Source organism: Callorhinus ursinus, unplaced genomic scaffold (assembly GCF_003265705.2).
Source record: "Callorhinus ursinus isolate GAN/ISIS: 27379988/994484 unplaced genomic scaffold, GSC_fseal_2.0 scaffold15, whole genome shotgun sequence".
Classification (NCBI taxonomy): domain Eukaryota; kingdom Metazoa; phylum Chordata; class Mammalia; order Carnivora; family Otariidae; genus Callorhinus; species Callorhinus ursinus.
In genome coordinates this window covers 4,557,768-4,570,921 of record NW_027397077.1, presented here as the reverse complement: position 1 = coordinate 4,570,921, position 13,154 = coordinate 4,557,768, and the positions used below count along the sequence as shown (strand labels likewise).

The following is a 13,154-nucleotide window of genomic DNA, read 5'->3' as shown; positions in this document are numbered from 1 at the left end:
ATGGTAACTCCATATTTAACTTTTGAGGAACTGCCAGACATTTTTCCATGATAGCTGTTCGATTTTACATTTCTACCAGTAGTGTGTAAGGTTTTCAATTTCTCTGCATCCTCACTATTTCACTTAGCATAATATCCTCAGGGTTCATCCATGTTGTCACAAATGGCAAGATTTCTTTTTTTCTCATGACTAAATAGTGTCGCATCATGTAATTGTACACTGCATCTTCTCCATTCGTCTGTTAACGGACACTTAGGTTGTTTCCATATCTTGGCTAGTGTGAGTGATGCTGCCGTGAATATGGGAGTGCAGCTCTCTTGGAGATCCCATTTTCTTTCTTTTTTTTTGGAGATCCCATTTTCATTCTCTTTGGATATATGCTCAGAAGTGGGATGGCTGGGAAGTATTTATTAAAAAATAGAAAACGTACTGTATGAATTAAGTGTAAAGACCTTCAACCCTTAAATTTTATTTTCTTTCAAGTCAGCCTATTTTTCTTTATGTACTTTCTCTCTTGGCAATCTCCTAAGTACCATAATCATATTAAGTTATCATCTTTTAAGATTTTCCCAAAATGTGGATCTCTTTCCTTAGCCTGTTTCCTAAATTTCAGATCTGTATTTCAGCTTCCTGTTGACTCTTCCACTTGCCTTTCAGATGCAAGTTCATAGTCTTCTCTTACAAGCTGGTTCATCATTCTCTGATGTACATTTTTATTAATAACATCATTTTCTTAGTAATCCATATTCAAAACATCCATCTCCTTTTTTAAATTAAAAAATTGCTTGGGGTGCCTGGGTGGCTCAGTCAGTTGGGCATCAGACTCTTGATTTCAGCTTAAGTTATGGTCTCCGGGTGGGGTGGTGGGGTCGAGCCCCCATGTTGGGCTTCAAGCTCAGTGCAGAGTCCGCTTGTCCCTCTCCCTCTGCCCTTCCCCTACCCCCCGCCGCCCCCCCGCCCACGCTTGGGTGTGTGAGCCTGTCAGCGCACATAAGCCCACACGCCCTCTCAAATAAAATCTTTTAAAAAAAATTGCTATTGCTAATTGTAGCAGTCACTCTAAAAGTGCAGTTTCTAGATAACTAAGATTTTCTGTTAGGGACAGTATTGTTGAAAGATAACTTTTTTCAAAGTTATGACAGATTTGAATGACATCTTTAGATCTTTTGCAGGTGTTATTTTTAAGTAGCCACCACTTCCTCGTTATTTGCTCAAAGATAGAGCTTGGATAATTGATCTGTATTGAGTGCCCAGTTGTTGAATTTATATACAAATATGTATATGTCTGTGTCATTCTAAATGCTAAGTAATTGATTTACATTAACTTTCCACTGTTTTTCCATTGTTCTCTCAGGAATTGTTTAGTTGTTTGTTTTTTTTAAGTATCTAGTATGGTACTTTTTACACTGTAGATAATTTATGAAATGTGTGACACAGAATTGAGAATCTTGAATTTTTAGACCCTCCACAGTCTTGGTTTTCAACATTCTCTTCTGGTAGATAAAATCTTGAGACCCTATAAATCTAATATTTTATTCTTTTTTGTTTGGCAGATCATGTAATTATCATTTGGGAATACATTTTTCTTTAAAATGTTCAAGACAGGGCGCCTGGGTGGCTCAGTTGGTTGGGCGACTACCTTCGGCTCAGATCATGATCCTGGAGTCCTGGGATCGAGTCCCGCATCGGGCTTCCGGCTCGGCGGGGAGCCTGCTTCTCCCTCTGACCTTCTCCCCTCTCATGCTGTTTCTCTCTCTCTCTCTCTCTCTCTCTCTCTCTCTCAAATGAATAAATAATCTTTTAAAAAAAATGTTCAAGACATCAAATCATTTTCTAGCTTACAGCGTTGCTGTCTATTGAAGTCTGATGCCATTTCAATTCCTTTGTAGGTGCTCTGACTCCATCTGGTGACTCATGTCTTTAAGGTCTAAAAAATTTTCTTTTTTAAAAAAAATTTTTATACTTCCTCAGTCTTCTCTCTCCTTGCTTTTTGGCATACCTGCTATTAGATGTAAGTCATCTATCACCTATCCTCTAATTTTATTTTATTTTTAATTTTTTTATTGTATGTAAATCACCATACATTACATCATTAGTTTTTGATGTAGTGTTCCATGATTCATTGTTTGTGCATAACGCCCAGTGCTCCACGCAGAACGTGCCCTCCTTAATACCCATCACCAGGCTAACCCATCCCCCACCCCCCCTCCCCTCTAGAACCCTCACTTTGTTTCTCAGAGTCCATCGTCTCTCATGGTTCATCTCCCCCTCCGATTTACCCCCCTTCATTCTTCCCCTCCTGCTATCTTCTTCTTTTTTTTTTTCTTAACATATATTGCATTATTTGTTTCAGAGGTATAGATCTGTGATTCAACAGTCTTGCACAATTCACAGTGCTCACCGTAGCACATACCCTCCCCAATGTCTATCACCCAGCCACCCCATCCCTCCCACCCCCCACCACTCCAGCAACCCTCAGTTTGTTTCCTGAGATTAAGAATTCCTCATATCAGTGAGGTCATAGGATACATGTCTTTCTCTGATTGACTTATTTCACTCAGCATAACACTGTCCAGTTCCTTCCACGTCGTTGCAAATGGCAAGATCTCATTCCTTTTGATGGCTGCATAATATTCCATTGTGTATATATACCACCTCTTTATCCATTCATCTGTCGATGGACATCTTGGCTCTTTCCACAGTTTGGCTATTGTGGACTCTAATTTTATTTTTTGATCTCCCATTTTCTTTCTTGACTTTTTGTTCTGCTTTCTGGGTGACCTTCAGCTCTTTTTTCTATCCTAGTTCTTCCTAGTTCTTATTCTTATTTTTGCTGTCTTTTTTTTTTTTTTTTTTTTTTTTAAAGATTTCACTTATTCACCTGACAGAGAGACAGGGGGAACACAAGCAGGGGGAGTGGGAGAGGGAGAAGCAGGCTTCCCGCTGAGCAGGGAGCCTGAGGTGGGACTCCATCCCAGGACCCTGGGACCATGACCCGAGCCGAAGGCAGATGCCCAACAACTGAGCCACCCAGGCACTCCTTTGCTGTCTTTTATTTAAAGTGCATCTTATTTCATGGATACAGTATTTTTTTTCTTTGTGAATCATCCAATGAAAGAACATGAAAGAGAATGCATAGAATAAAAGAAATTTAAGTATACATGTACATTCAGTATTCATTTCCTGGAAAGAAAAGATAATATGGATGGGTCTATACTTTCTTGTTCTTTCATTGTCATTTTATAGGACTTCAGGATAGAGTTGTAATAAACACATGTGTTCAGTCTACCATATTTTTATTTTCGGCCTCTTTTTTTCTATGTACAACTCCTAGTCATCCTTCAATATAATTCAGATGTTTATTTCCTTCAGAATGCTTTTTCCAGTCCTCTCTCCTAAGGCCAGTTTTAGTATAAGATAGTGTATGTCTACTTTCTCTTTTCCTTGAGTGTTCAAGAGGTAGTAGAGGTGGTTAAAAGTGTATGCTTTGGACAGAGACAAACCTAGGCTTAGATCCTGGATCCAATATATAGCTCACTGTGGCACCGTATGACCCTAGTATAGTTATTTAACCTCTCTGAGCCTGTTTTCTATGTACTGTAGATAGAGCAAAGGTACTTTTCATGGCAGCGTAAGAGTATATGAGAATGCAGTTAAAGGACATGGCACACAGTAAGAATTGTCAGCCACATTGTTAGCCTGTGAACCTCTTGCTGGCGGCTACTATGTATCTCCAGTGTCCTTTAAAAATAGGAGACCCTTGATATGTGCTTTTAACACCTAATTTCTACCTAAATACTTGTTATATAAATGAGCATACCAGATTTCCACAAATAGCCATCAAAGAACTTGTTCTTTGTGTCTACAAATTAAAAACAACGCCACGCATATTTATATACTTTTATAAAGGGATGTTGGATGCATTGCTTGTGCATGAACTTATCAGTGATTTAGTGTTTATGAAACAATTTCTGAAGATTGATTTTGAGCCTTTGAAGAGGAATGATTAATTGCCCAAGGGTGGGTAGTTCTAAGCATTGATAAGAGTTCAAAATGTTGCGGAGACACACTTACTAATCTGACCCTGGAAATACTACTCCACAAACATGTTCGTGGTTATATGTGAGGCCTGTAAACAGTATTCTTACCAGGGATGAAAGAGAATCAAGGTATAGATTTAGTGAGTTTTAAAAAATGAGCTGTGTAATACTTTGAAGTTTTTTTAGCACTGTGGTGATTTCTGTAAATTATGAGTAGTATTTCACTTACTGGTCCATTCAACAAGTAGTTGAATGTTGTCTATGTGCCAGGCATTTTCTTTTTGCTAGAGATACAGCAAAGAGTAAGACAATCTTGGCCCTTAAGAATTATAGCTACAAGGGACACCTGGGTGGCTCAGTCAGTTGAGTGTCTGCCTTCGGCTCTGGTCATGATCCCAGAGTCCTGGGATCCAGTCCCACATTGGGTTCCTTGCTTGGCAGGGAGCCTGCTTCTCCCTCTGCTTCTGCCTCTGCTTCTGCCGCTCCTCCTGCTCGTGTGCTCACTTGCTCTCTCTCTCTGATGAATAAATAAATAAAATCTTTTTTAAAAAACCACTTAAAAAATAAGAATTATAGCTTTGAGTGCATGCGAGTGTGTGTTAATTAGGAGCAGCACCTAGATACTAAAGAAGTAAAACAGGGTGATAGGTAAAGAATATTGGGGGGAGTGGGCAACCAGATTCTTTTAGGCCTCTCTGAGGGCAGGGATAATCCCAAAACCCAGGCCTCCTGACTCACAATTGAGTGTTCTTTCATAACATGCCAGTCTCTTGAGTAGAATTTTTAACAGAGGAAAATGATTTTACATGGAGTGTTAATGTGAGTGAAGCCAACTCAGATAAACATTTTTCTGCAATGGCCTGCAGGTGTATGACGTTATTCCAGTGTTCCATATCATGTAAGCTAACCTTATTGCTATTTATCCACAAGATAGAATAATTTTAAAAAATATAGTAATCTTCATATGACTGCTTCCTTCTCAGATTGCATTATTGTGGGACTTTGGAAAAATTCAGGGCCTCGAAGTAGATAATCTGAGTTTCCAGTTTAAATTTTATATACAGCTTTTTTTCCCTAAGATTTTATTTATTTATTTGACAGAGAGAGAGACAGCGAGAGAGGGAACACAAGCAGGGGGAGTAGGAGAGGGAGAAGCAGGCTTCCCGCCGAGCAGGGAGCCCGATGCGGGGCTCGATCCCAGGATCACCTGAGCCGAAGGCAGACGCATAACGACTGAGCCACCCAGGTGCCCCAAAATTTTATATACAGCTTTAACTATATGAAGAGGAGGATCAAGTTAGTAGCTCCTTAGCGCTTGGGTGCATGTTGATGGAATTTGTTCCCCATAGTATTAGGTACAGAATAAAAGTCAATAGCTCTTGGTCACAAGTCAGTAATAATCATCCCTTTTGTGAATATCGGAATACGTTTTCTACTTAGCATTTGCTCTAAATTTTTTTTTTTTTTTTTTTTTAGACAGGGGGTGAGGGAAGAGGTAGAGGGAGAGAGAGAATCTCAGGCTCTGGCAGGCTCCATGATCCCACGACCCTGAGATCATGACCTGAGCTGAAATCAGGAGTTGGATGCTTAACCGACTGAGCCACCCAATAGCCCCCAGTTGCTCTAAACTTTTGATAGAGTTAATATATTTTTGAGAAACATTTCCTCTGGTACGTTAATTGCCACCATAGAATGGGTCCCAGCTTGAGGTGTGTGTGATAAATTACTATAAATGCTTGTAATGAACACTTGTAATGCCCAAGACCTTAGGCAAAAGAAACTAAACAGGTAAAAATTACGTAATCCTTAGTTGACACAGACCTGCATATCTGTATGTTCTAAGCAGACTTTATGATGAACATTTACCTTTTGGAGTGCCTAGATTTACAGAGTACCAAATGCAACAGTCATTTCCAAGCCTATTAATTTTTAAAATTAATAGAATACCTGTTTTTTCTTACAGTGTGAGTAGGTGCTGATAAGTGGCATTCTTACTTTTTCCCCAAGTTTGGTAACCCCGTGGGGGGTGGACAGAGGAGTCAGAGCTAGGAATGTCAGCTTTGTCCTTATGTATAAATACAGTACCCTGTATACTGTGTAAATACTGTAAAATACAATACCCCGATTCACTATTACCCACAGTTAGACACAACTTGACAACTCCAGACATTTCCTCGGAGGAGCCACCCCCAAGTGGCTTTGAGCTGAGGACAGGCATACACAGTTTGTTCTCTCAAATTCTCCCTTGTGAGGAGGAATGAGTGAAGGCTGCTAAGAGAAGATAGTAGTTCAGTGGTTCCCAACCTTCTACAGGTAGGCAACAGAATCATGTGGAGAGCTTAAAAAAAAAAAAAAAATACAGATGCGTGGGACTCATGCCCGGAATTTTAGATTTTATTTGTCTGGCATAGTATTTCTATGGAAGTGTCCTGGAGTGGTCTAATTGTGTAGCCAGAGTTGACAATCACAGCTCTAGTGGAAGTCCTACATATGAAAGAGGGGCTGGGGGAATAGAGGATGCCACCTACATTTATGCTTAACGTTCCTCAAGTGGTACTCCTTCCCAGATAATGCCTACTGTTAACCATATCCTGGGTCATATAGTACAGAAGATAAAATTGCTGTGGAGTCATGCTGTCCGATAGCATCATAACCTTGGTCAGTTGCTAAGATTTTTAAGTAGATTTTCTCATTTGTAAAATGGAGATAATAGTACTTAACCTCATAGAGATGTTTTGAAGCTCAAAAAAGGTAATGCATTTGAAATGCTTAATATGATAACCTGACACACAGGATAAATACACATCTAATCATGACAGTCATCAGCTTTATTAGGTAATTTATCAGCATGCATGAAGTGTTGAAGGATTTTTTTCTAAAAAATTACATTCATATAGATTGCCCAGTATCTGTTTGGTCTGTATTTATCATCTTTAATTGCAACTGAATATTAAATCTTGACCCTTCCTCAGTTGTATGGCATGTGGATTATCTCTTACTTTCCGCAAATACTGCTAGAACCAATAATCATGTGGAAAGAGGAGTTCTTTGATTTTCTTGGAGTACAATTGCTAAAAAAAATGAAATTACCAAATCATATAGGTATGGTCAATATTACGAGATTACTCTAAATGGAGAGTAGCATGTGATATTCCATTGAGAATGTGTGGATTTACCATTTGCCCACTTACCAAGGTGACTGGATAAGGAAATGTTGAGCTACTTGATGACTGAAACAGCAAGGGATTGTCAGGGGACAGAACATGTTCTAAGCCTTAGATTCCTACATCAAGAAAAGGTATTCAGGGCTTATGTATGTAACTATGTAAACATAGTTTACATTTGTCAAGAACAATTTTGGTACACTATTAGATGCTGTTTCAAGAGCAACAATGATCTAATGTTTATCTTTTCTTTTTAAAATAATATGAAAGGAAATACTACATTTGGCCATTAGCCAAGTTAGTTTTTCATTTATAGAAAAATAAGAACAAAGGGCATTATCTTCACACATACAGTTTTTCTGAGGTGTTTTTATATAGCTAAGTAATTACTAACGCTTCTTCCCTTAAGTAGGGATGGCAAGTGAGAGGTTAGAATTGTTCTTATGAGAGTGTTCTGATGAATACTCTCAGTAAAGGAACTATAGATGACTTCATTTTATATGCAGAAAGCATATGGAAAGAAGATTATCAGGAAGTATATTCCTTCCAGAAATATAATTAGTTTGCTACTTGGCTAATGAGATCATATAAGCCTATTGGTAGATGTTTAAAAAACAAAATGAAACATAAATATACATAATAAATGTGTGTGTGTGTGTGTGTGTGTGTATGTAGCTTATATGCTACACATTTTTGCTTGTTTTTAAGGGACCAGCATCTATTCTTATTTAAAGCTAGATGTAAATCAGATTTTGGAGAATAATTAAATACCAGCCCATTCCTATTTCTTTGTCACCATGTGAAATCAGTCAGTTTAAACACAATCACTTCCACTCCATACTAATAACCCTTCTCTTGGTTTATTTTTACAGGAGGTATATCGAATTCCAAAGAAAAGTCAAACTGAAAAGGAGAACACAAGTAGGTATTCAGAGGTACTCTGTGTGTATGGCTTTACAAATACTCTTTTGGAAATATGCAGAGGTAAATGATAAGAACTTCAGCTATTTTGTTTTTGAAACTGGACAGTATGTAATTAGGTAAATGAAATATTTGGTGTAAAAGTTTGGAAACTTGCCTTTTGATTCTTTCTTAGTGAATTTTTGTCAAAGGAGATGTCCCTTTATACTGCCTATGTTGTTGCTTTCCTTGAAGTCATGGCTTTTAGAAGCTTTTCTTCCATTTATTCCTCTAGAGCAGGCATTGTTAAACCTGTATTCCTAAGTATCTGTGTAAGTCTTTACCTGTAGATGTTTATATGCAAAATCCTTTATTTACATGAATTTTTCTGGAGAAAATTCAAAACTTTCATCAGATTCTCAGGAAGCCAGTGATCCCTTACAAGGTTAAGAATCATTATTTCAGGGGTGCCTGACTGGCTAGGTCAGTAGAACGTGTGACTCTTGATCTCAGGGTTGTAGGTTTGAGCCCCACGTTGGGTTACTTAAAAATTACTTAAAAATCTTGGGGGGAAAAATCATTATTACAGAAAAGATAACAGGGAGGCCATGGTAGTCTGGTTTCTGGATTTTACCACTTGGTTTTTTTCCAATATGCTTCTTTAAGGATGAAAGCAATAGATCAGTTATCGTGGCTATTGTCGATCTCTTGAGCCCTCCAGTATTGACCCAACATAAATAGAGGGAAGGAGCCAGTGTGATATTTTTGGCGTTTTTCCTTTTTGTTTTCTTTTGTTTTGTTTTTGGTCTTTTTCTATATTTTTGGCATGAAGAGCTTTTATAATCTTAAGTCTTATTGGTTAAATAATCTTATAGGTTAAAGCCCTGTGAGGTGTACTTTGCATCATTGTTGGGGTTTTATTTTTGTTTTGAATATTTTTAACTCTATTGGTTTAGTTTCTTCATAGCCAAACATCCTACTTACGGCTACAGAGAATTTCTCCCATAAGAAAGAAGGCAGGGTTGAGTAGTGCTGGTTGGCAAAACCAGTGGCACTGTAACCTTGGCCAGGTGAGCCTAGCTTCTCTGGGTTCAGTGAGTTGAAATCATTAACAAGACGGGCAATACTTAAATATCTATGAGGGTTTCCCCCCAATATCTTGCCAATATCTAGTCTGATGTGCCCTCTGAGAGATGCCTTCTGAAAATTGTCTATAATGGATGACTGTAATCTTTTCAGGAAGCCACCTTTTTGTGTGCCAGCTTTAGTCTCTCCTTCACATACGTGCCCCCCCCCATCAGTCTCAGGCTTTTTATAAGAAATACATATAATTAAAGCCTGGCTTCTGTGTTACCCCTCAATGTCAAGCAATTAAAGAGCCTAATACTTTTAAAATTCCTATGAACTGTAAAATATTTTGGGAAATATGTAGTCTAGCTTTACTTTCATTTTATAATATAAAATCAGCCAGAATAAATGGAACAGCTTCTCTACCTCATATATTCTAAGATGCAGAGTCATAATATGAACTGTTAGTATGATTCCTTTTCTTACTTTACCAGGATATAATGAAGAAATAGCTACATTTTAAGGAAGTTAACACCAGCACAAGGAACCTTATTTTAAGAAGGAAATAGGGTGGTCATGGGCAGACCCAGATGAAACTAGATAGTAGTACTTCCCAAAAGAATGATGTGTTCTACTACCCTGTGAGCTGGAACAATTGTTTTAATTGTATAGCATTTTCTACCAACGTGTGGTAGAGATGAGTTCAGTTCTCACTGGCAAGTGCTCATACATGGCTATCGATTAACCGTTTTTGCAAATAAATGGAGTTTTGGGCCCACCAGCAGGAGAACTACAAGAACGGCATATGTAAACCTAACCCTGCCACTAGGGAAGAAAACAAGTAATAGCATGTTTTTCTGAGATGAGAAAAAGAAAAAGCCGTTAGTGTTTATTGTGAGTCTGCTCTGTGCTATGAGAGATATAAGAAATTCTCTTAAGAAGAGAGCAATCTGATTAATCAGGGTAGCTGTGCTAACAAAGCAGCAGCATGTAGTACCAGTTAATTTATATTGAAATATTCAGTGGTGGGATTTAGACTTCTTAGGGGGTGAGAAAGTAGGAAGTGAGGTCAGTGAAAAGTAATACCTTGCACAGCTTTTGGGAGCAGTGACAGTGGAGTTGGGTGAGGACCATTCTAGGTAAAGAAACTGAGTAGAAAATGTTAATAGTATTATCTTTCAGTAGGAAAATGGCATTCTTTTTTTGAAGATGTAGCTCTCTGGTTTTGATAACTTCCTGAGTTATTACCTATCATCATCTGTGTTTGTAATGTTTTCCTTTTGAAATGGTAGTTGTTAAAAAATTTGTCTAATTCCACCCCCTCCTTTTTTTTTAATTGAAGAGACTTTTTCCCTTTGAGGTTTTTATGCTTAGCATGCCAGACTGCTCTTCTGTAAACTGTAAATGTGCAGAACTACAGAGGCAGTTGAAGGCTTTTACATTTTGAACTGCAAGCAGACTTCCCTGTTAAAGGTAATGGGAATATTTTGCATGAGTGTGTTCCACAGAACTTGTTAGAAATGTTGAAGGCTTGGACTCAGTTTGGTTGGGGAAGGTGGAAAAGAGAATTCATGGCAGAGACTTTCAGGAAGTAGAGTGCACGCACACACACACCACACCACCTTGTGTCTCATCCAAATTCTGGATGGGCTTGTGAGGGAGGAGTCCATAGACCCATTTGTTGGATAGAAATTGTATTATACAGTTGACATGCTATCATGATGGAGAAGAGTCTGCCAAGTAAATTTTTAAAAACGCTTTTCCCTTAGTAACTGAACGAGGAAGGGATGCTGTTGGCTTCAGAGATCAAACAGCTGCCCCAAAGACTCCTAACAGGTCAAGAGAGAGAGACCCAGACAAGCAAACTCAAAATAAAGAGAAAAGGAAACGAAGGGGCTCTCTCTCACCACCTTCTTCTGCCTATGAGCGGGGAACAAAAAGGCCAGATGACAGGTAAGTGGCCTGTGTGAGTTACTCTCTTTTCTGAGCCAGTCAAAAAGTTCCCAAGTCAGTACTTCTGATTTTGGGCACCAAGGGGTTTTGGAGTAAGTATATTCTCTTAATGAGTATAAAACTTTACTGGTAAATATTGAGTTAGAGTCTCTTTTGACAGCGAAGACTAGGTTTCTACTTGATAACATTTAAATGCTATTAGAGGAGCCAAAGATTTGTTCCTTAAAGGGAAGTGGAAATTGGTGGGAGATAACTCTTCAAAGATAATGGTAAATTTTCTAAAGGCAGAACTGTGTTTTCTAGTGAATCTTGTGCCATACCAGTCAAAATGCTGATTGATCCCTGTGTCAGAGGGTGTCTTCGTCATGCTTGTAGAAAAACAAGCCACATGATGACCCACTGGGTGCTAGAAAACATTTATTCCAGAGAAGCTTTTTTAAAATTAAATTTATTTTTGGGGGTGCCTGGGTGGCTCAGTCGGTTAAGCATGTGCTTTCAGCTCAGGTCATGGTTCTGGGGTCCTGGGATCCTGGGATCGAGTCCCTAACCCTGCTCAGCAGGGAGTCTGCTTCTCCCTCTTCCTCTGCCCCTCCCCCACCCATGTGCTCCCTCTCTCTCAAATAAATAATAAATCTTTTAAAAATAAAATTTATTTTTTGAAAAAATGATATATTGCATTCATATAATGCAGTTGCCAGAATTTTTAATTTGGGATTGTCAGGGTTTGTAATAGTAAATTCATCATGATTTTAATTTGCATTACCCTAATTGCTAAATAGATTGAACATTTTGTCATGTATTTATTGGCCATTCCTGTTTCCTCTTCTGTGAAGTGTCTTTTTATAGGTACTATTCGTTTAGTATTTATCATTTTGAGTTTAGGATTTATTTTTTAGAGATTCTTTATATTCTAAATATTCTGCCTTGGTAATAATTTTTCGAGTATTTTTTTCCCAGTTTGTGGCTTGTATTTTGACTCTTTTGTGTCTTTTGATATATAGAATTTATTAATTATGGTGTAATTGAATATGTCACATGTATATTTCCTTCATGGTTAGTGCTGTGTTTTAAGAAATTCTTTCCTATCCTTGAGGTGATGATGCTCTTTTCTTGTGCTTAATTTATTGGGAATTAATTTTTGTATATGTTGTGAGGTAGGAATATGGTTTCATTTTTTTCTAAGTGAATACCCAGTTGTCTCTGCACCATTCACTTGAAAGCCCATCCTTTCTCCTTGATCTGTAGCACTGTCTCTAATAACTTTTTATATGTGGGAGGATCTGTTTTGGGGCTAATAATGTGACTGTAGCTTATATTATTAAGTCTTGATAGCAAGTAGAGCAAACCCCTACTTGATCTTCTGGGGTGTCATCTCTTTTCTGAGACTTGTTCTTCTTAGAATCTGCTTGTCACGTTTCTCCTACTTCCTCCACACCCCCACCCCCCACCAAGATGATTTTGAGGAGACTTGACATCTTTATAATTTAGAGTATTCCTGTTCCTATATTCAAATTGAGTATTCAGATATGCTCTGTCTAGTTAGGTCTTTAATATTTTAAATATTAAGTTTTTCATTAATCTCCTTAATTGTTTATAGTTTCTTCCAGAAAAACTTAGGTATCTTGGTATATTCAATTCTGAGAACCTTAATTTCTGGTTACATCTTCAGTTTGTTGCTGGTGTGTAGATGCGCAATTGACTTTTGTATATTGATCTCATTTGGTGACCATATAGAACTCTCACTGATATTTCAGAAGTATAGGGGGTTTTGCCTTTTTTTTTTTTGTCTTTGTCAACAGGCCCCATCATGTAAATTTTTGTTTTTCCTTTCTAGTCCTTTTTCTTTGCTCTTGCTATTTTGCTAGCAGTACCTGATTCAGTACAAGTCACAGAATAGCAGTGTTTTTTTATTTTGGTAATTGACTTCTAGTCTTTTATTTTTTCCACTTTTTTGGGCTTATTATATATTTTTTAAAAATTTTAATTGGAATAATTGGGATTTTTATCTCATTAATTTTCAGTATTTTTC

At 37.8% G+C, this 13,154-nt stretch overlaps 1 protein-coding gene across 2 annotated transcripts in view; it reads left to right on the top strand.

The window, feature by feature from the left end:
- Positions 1–13,154, top strand: part of SETD2 (SET domain containing 2, histone lysine methyltransferase) — a 125,752-nt gene that overhangs the window by 78,682 nt on the left and 33,916 nt on the right. For both annotated transcript variants that reach the window (XM_073901087.1, XM_025885660.2), the window contains 2 exons: positions 8,077–8,125; positions 10,942–11,125. In XM_073901087.1, coding sequence (XP_073757188.1) covers positions 8,077–8,125; positions 10,942–11,125 — 233 coding nt within the window. The remainder of the gene's footprint in view (positions 1–8,076; positions 8,126–10,941; positions 11,126–13,154) is intronic.